This window comes from Penaeus vannamei, chromosome 7 (genome assembly GCF_042767895.1).
Source record: "Penaeus vannamei isolate JL-2024 chromosome 7, ASM4276789v1, whole genome shotgun sequence".
NCBI classification, from domain to species: domain Eukaryota; kingdom Metazoa; phylum Arthropoda; class Malacostraca; order Decapoda; family Penaeidae; genus Penaeus; species Penaeus vannamei.
The window spans coordinates 6,262,466-6,269,192 of NC_091555.1; the positions used below are offsets into that span (position 1 = coordinate 6,262,466).

General features: G+C 40.1%; 1 protein-coding gene across 1 annotated transcript; it reads right to left on the reverse strand.

Annotated features, from left to right (window-relative positions):
• Window positions 1-4,335: 4,335 nt before the first annotated feature.
• LOC113818724 (uncharacterized) lies at window positions 4,336-5,432 on the reverse strand. The gene is made up of 2 exons (XM_027370915.2): window positions 5,259-5,432; window positions 4,336-5,130 (listed from the first exon to the last, which is right to left on the reverse strand). The coding sequence occupies exons 1-2, from the start codon at window positions 5,364-5,366 to the stop codon at window positions 4,699-4,701; spliced, it is 540 nt and encodes a 179-aa protein (XP_027226716.2). The 5' UTR covers window positions 5,367-5,432; the 3' UTR covers window positions 4,336-4,698.
• Window positions 5,433-6,727: the final 1,295 nt, after the last annotated feature.

Here is a 6,727-nt window from a genome sequence, read left to right on the forward strand (position 1 = left end):
AACAAAATCACCATGTCAATTAAACGCTCCTGAAAGTCAAGATATAAGAACAAGGTAATTGGCAACGACTGCAGGGCGAAGAGGTCTTGTTACGACCGTTATTATGTCCGCGCTGGTAACACTGTCTCCGTGACATCATCAGGGAGCCATTCAGTAGACTTGACCGGCGCCGTGACTATTATTTCCTCGCCAATCTCTTCCTTTCGACTTTTCCTTGCATTTCGGATGTTTTATATATATATATTTTTTTTATTATTATTATTATATTAACGTTTACTTGTTTGAATATGAATTGGTATGTTTATTTGTTGTTGTTTTTTGTCTATCTGTTTGATTATTCATATATTTACGTATTGTATTTGTTTATTTATTTAATTTGTTTATGTATTTATGTTTTGTTTATTTGTTTATTCCATTTGTTTATTTACTTATGTATTTCTTTATCTGTTATTTACGTTTATTCATCTATTTATCGTTATTTTGACCTTTACTGCCGTTACATCTATCAAGGAATATCATCATTACCATAATCTTGGATACCAATATCCGCATTATGTTCAAACCTCTTACCTCACTCAACCGAAACCAAATTTCACTCAACCTGCACCTACCTCACTCAACTTACACTTACCTCATTCACCCTCCACCCTACACTCCATTCACCTGAAACCTATCACCCACCCTCACCCAACCTCCACCTACTTCACCTAACCTCACCCAACCTCCACCTAATCTCACCCAACCTCCACCTACTTCACCTAACCTCACCCAACCTCCACCTACTTCACCTAACCTCACCCAACCTCCACCTATTTCATCTAACCTCCACCTACTTCACCTAACCTCACCCAACCTCCACCTACTTCACCTAACCTCACCCAACCTCCACCTACTTCACCTAACCTCACCCAACCTCCACCTACTTCACCTAACCTCACCCAACCTCCACCTACTTCACCTAACCTCACCCAACCTCCACCTACTTCACCTAACCTCACCCAACCTCCACCTACTTCACCTAACCTCACCCAACCTCCACCTACTTCACCTAACCTCACCCAACCTCCACCTACTTCACCTAACCTCACCCAACCTCCACCTACTTCACCTAACCTCCACCTACTTCACCTAACCTCACCCAACCTCCACCTACTTCACCTAACCTCACCCAACCTCCACCTAATCTCACCCAACCTCCACCTACTTCACCTAACCTCCACCTACTTCACCTAACCTCACCCAACCGCCACCTACTTCACCTAACCTCACCCAACCTCCACCTACTTCACCTAACCTCACCCAACCTCCACCTAATCTCACCCAACCTCCACCCAACCTCACCCAACCTCCACCTACTTCACCTAACCTCACCCAACCTCCACCTACTTCACCTAACCTCCACCTACTTCACCTAACCTCACCCAACCTCCACCTACTTCACCTAACCTCACCCAACCTCCACCTACTTCACCTAACCTCACCCAACCTCTACGTACTTCACTTAACCTCACCCAACCTCCACCTAACCTCACCCAACCTCCACCTACTTCACCTAACCTCACCCAACCTGCACCTACTTCACCTAACCTCGCCCAACCTCCACCTAACCTCAGCCAATCTCCATCTACTTCACCTAACCTCACCCAACCTCCACCTAACCTACACCTACTTCACCTAACCTCACCCGACCTCCACCTACTTCACCTTACCACACCCAACCTCCACCTACTTCACCCAACCTCACCCAACCTCCACCTACTTCACCTAACCTCACCCAACCTCCACCTACTTCACCTAACCTCACCCAACCTCCACTTAACCTCACCCAACCTCCACCTAACCACACCCAACCTCCACCTACTTCACCTAACCTCACCCAACCTCCACCTACTTCACCTAACCTCACCCAACCTCCACTTAACCTCACCCAACCTCCACCTAACCACACCCAAACTCCACCTACTTCACCTAACACCCAACCTCCACTTAACTTCACCCAACCTAACCTAACCTAACCTACACCTACTTCACCTAACCAGGGCTGTCGCGACAACCGACTCTGAATTACTGGATGCCCTGTGATTGGCTAAGAGTGTTCGAGTCGTGATTGGCTCAGAAACTGTGACGTCACAGCTGTTGTTTTCTTTTAAAGGCTTATTTTTGTGCGCATTTAGTAATCCCCTCCAGTAACTATCGTTTAATTTTCATTATTGTCCAGAGAGTTGTCAAAATGCATTTGTACTTGCTTATACTAAATAGTCTTTGGTCTATACTCGAGGATTTGTGGGTGGGGCTATGTGACGTCATCATATTAATGCCAAGAACCGCTATGAAGATATCTGTTTTCGTGTATATTTCGGTTATATCATATACTTCTGAAGTAAACTGAAAATCTTCGCTTTTATTTCTTCTTAATAATCGTTCTGCCTATGATAGCATATAAACAATTATCCCGTCATTTCTGGTATCTATCATCTACCAACTCGGACGTCATACCCTACCGGCTAGATGTCATACCCGACCGACTCCTTCATTACTACGTCATCGCTACGTCATAGGGTACTGGAATAGCAGAAGCTATTACTGGTTTGACAGCCCTGCATCTAACCTTACCCAACCTCCCCTTAAACCTCATCCGACGCGATTCCCTCCAGAGCAGCATCTCCTACAACCACCACCACCAACCCCTCGGAGTTATAACAACCACCACCAACCCCTCGGAGTTATAACAACCACCACCAACCCCTAGAAGTTATAACAACCACCAACAACCCCTCGGAGTTATAACAACCACCATCAACCCCTCGGAGTTATAACAACCACCACTAACCCCTCGGAGTTATAACAACCACCACCAACCCCTAGAAGTTATAACAACCACCAACAACCCCTCGGAGTTATAACAACCACCACCAACCCCTCGGACTTATAACAACCACCACCAACCCCTCGGAGTTATAACAACCACCACCAACCCCTCGGACTTATAACAACCACCACCAACCCCTCGGAGTTATAACAACCACCACCAACCCCTCGGAGTTATAACAACCACCACCAACCCCTCGGAGTTATAACAACCACCACCAACCCCTCGGACTTATAACAACCACCACCAACCCTTCGGAGTTATAACAACCACCACCACCAACCCCTCGGAGTTATAACAACCACCAACAACCCCTCGGAGTTATAACAACCACCACCAACAACCCCTCGGAGTTATAACAACCACCAATTCAAACTCCCCTTCCCCGTCTCAGCCCCGCTCCCAATGGCTCCTTTGTCGGTAATGTAACCCATACACTGTTCTGTGCACGTACTACAAGTTTCCCCTCCGACAATTTGTTCTCTTTCTCTCTCTCTCTCTCTCTCTCTCTCTCTCTCTCTCTCTCTCTCTCTCTCTCTCTCTCTCTCTCTCTCTCTCTCTCTCTCTCTTTATCTATCTATCTATCTATCTATCTATCTATCTATCTATCTCTCTCTCTGTCTGTCTCTGTCTCTCTCTCTGTGTATCTATCTCTTTATCTATCTCTATATCTATGTACCTCTATATCTCTCTCTCTCTTTCTCTCTCTCTCTCTTTCTCTCACGTTTTTGCGTCCAGCCTTTTATCTGTCTGTCTGGTTTATCTATTTATTTGTGTGTCTGTTCTATCTCTCTATTCATTTGTCTTTCTATCTATTTATTTGTCTGTCTATCTATTAATTTGTCTTTCTATCTATTTATTTCTGTCTATCTATTAATTTGTCTTTCTATCTACCTACTTATTTGTCTTTCTATCTATTTATTTGTCTTTCTATCTACCTATTTATTTGTTTTTCTATCTATTTATTTGTCTTTCTATCTACCTATTTATTTGTCTTTCTATCTATTTATTTGTCTTTCTGTCTACCTATTTATTTGTCTTTCTATCTATTTATTTGTCTTTCTATCTGTCTATTTATTTGACTTTCTGTCTGTCTATCCATTTGTCGCTCTATCTGTCTATTCATTTATCTTTCTATCTATTCGTCTGCCTATGTATGTCGATCTCTCTTTTCGTCTCCCTTTGTATATCTACTGTCTTTATATCTCTATCAATCTCTCTTTCTCTCACTCTTTTGCAATATAGATTGATCTGTCATATCTTACCTCTCGCAAATTAAATAACAGCTAATTCTATTACAGTCAGGTTCATCACTACTGCCCCGTGCTTCTGATTTGCATATTCATGATCGTTTGAACACGCTAGAGATTTACATCGCACTGTGCTATTGACTGAAATGCGGTTTGCAGAACAAAAATGATATAACAATTGTCATACAGATCCAGAAAAATAAGTCCATCGTTTTTTAATAGTTTTATTGAATCTATTTGGTAGAGACTTACAGTGATCTGTACATATATTGTATAAAACCTGTTTCGTAGTCTTTATAATATCGACAGGGCTATGTAAAGAAGAAACAGATACTTCACTATATGAATATTGTTAATTAACAATAGTTTTTAATAAGAAAACTATAAAAGAAAATTAACACATTCATTCGAATACGTGATGTGTATTCAAAGATAATGTCATGTCATCGTTTTCATCTGCTACAGCATGTACCTAATCATTGTCGGACCAACTGGAAAAGGAAGATATACCTCTTACCATAGACAATCTTTATTGAACCAACAAAATCAAGAAAACAACAAAAGGAAGGAGAGAGAGACCTACGAATCCAGCGCGGACTTCAAGGACAACTCCATCGTGGAGCACATACTCCTCTCTACCGACGACGTGGAGAGCTCCTTGTACGATCCCGGATGAGAGTAGAACTCCACTTCCGTGTCCGAGTTCGCCGAGTCGCAGAAACTCCACTTCGAGTCATCGTCCTCCTCGCTTTTAGGCGACGGAGGGAGAGGGCTGATCGGGAGGGGGATCCCCTGGACGCTGCAGAGGGCGTCGACGACGGTCTGCTCCTGGCTCCTGGTGAAGGTCTGGTACGAGGCGGAGGAGCCACGTCGGGGAGCGTCCTCTGGGGAGCGAGGACGCCTGGGGTCTGTCTCGGAGGCCAGGGTGATGGTGGGAGAGGCAGACGAGAGCAGGGACGTCCTCTCGTCATACAGCGCAGGGACTTCCTCGCCACGTGCCTGTCGCCTGCTCTGTAATGCGGTCGAAATAGATTAAATATCCCGTAGAAGTACAAGCTTATTACACCATTATAAACACCGAAATCCAAGCTTTACAATGAATCAAAATCAAAAATGGAAAGCTTCAAAGATACACTTACCCGAGTACAGATCCACAGTCGCAAAGCCGCTTTAATCACTAAGACCGTAGCAAAGAATCCACCGAAGCTCAGGATCACCAATAACAACACGTACGAAACGGATAACATGGTAGAAGGATAATTGTCGCGTTATTTATGATTCTTGTGTGCTAATTATCCTCATTAGTAGTAAGGGCGACGCGACACTGAGGTACATAGTGGAGCTCCATCAAGTTTTCTTGGGTGACTGGGACAGGCTGAGAGGGGGGGGGGGGGCGGAGGCCTGAGGATTACCTTTCCTGTGCGATCTCGTTCCGAACAGATCATCCGCGGAAGAAATCTATCTATCTGTCTATGTATCTAATCTATCTATGCATCTAATCTATCTATCTATCTATATATATATATATATATATCTATGTATCTAATCTATGTATATATCTATCTATATATGTATCTAATCTATCTATGCATCTAATCTATCTATCTATCTATCTATCTATATATATATATATATCTATGTATCTAATCTATGTATATATCTATCTATATATGTATCTAATCTATCTATGTATATATCTATGTATCTAACATATCTATGTATCTAATATATCTATGTATCTAATATATCTATGTATCTAATCTATCTATGTATATATCTATGTATCAAATATATCTATGTATCTAATATATCTATGTATCTAATATATCTATGCATCTAATATATCTATGTATCTAATATATCTATGTATCTAATATATCTATGTATCTAATATATCTATGTATCTAATATATCTATGTATCTAATATATCTATGTATCTAATATATCTATGTATCTAATATATCTATGTATCTAATATATCTATGTATCTAATATATCTAATCTATATATGTATCTAATATATCTAATCTATATATGTATCTAATATATCTATGTATCTAATATATCTAATCTATATATGTATCTAATATATCTATGTATCTAATATATCTAATATATCTATGTATCTAATATATCTATGTATCTAATATATCTAATCTATATATGTATCTAATATATCTATGTATCTAATATATCTAATATATCTATGTATCTAATCTATGTATCTAATCTATGTATCTAATCTATGTATCTAATCTATGTATCTAATCTATGTATCTAATCTATGTATCTAATCTATGTATCTAATCTATGTATCTAATCTATGTATCTAATCTATCTATGTATCGAATCTATCTATGTATCGAATCTATCTATGTATCAAATCTATCTATGTATCTAATCTATCTATGTATTTAATCTATCTATGTATCTAATCTATCTATGTATTTAATCTATCTATGTATCTAATCTATCTATGTATCTAATCTATCTATGTATCTAATCTATCTATGTATCTAATCTATCTATGTATCTAATCTATCTATGTATCTAATCTATCTATGTATCTAATCTATCTATGTATCTAATCTATCTATGTATCTAATC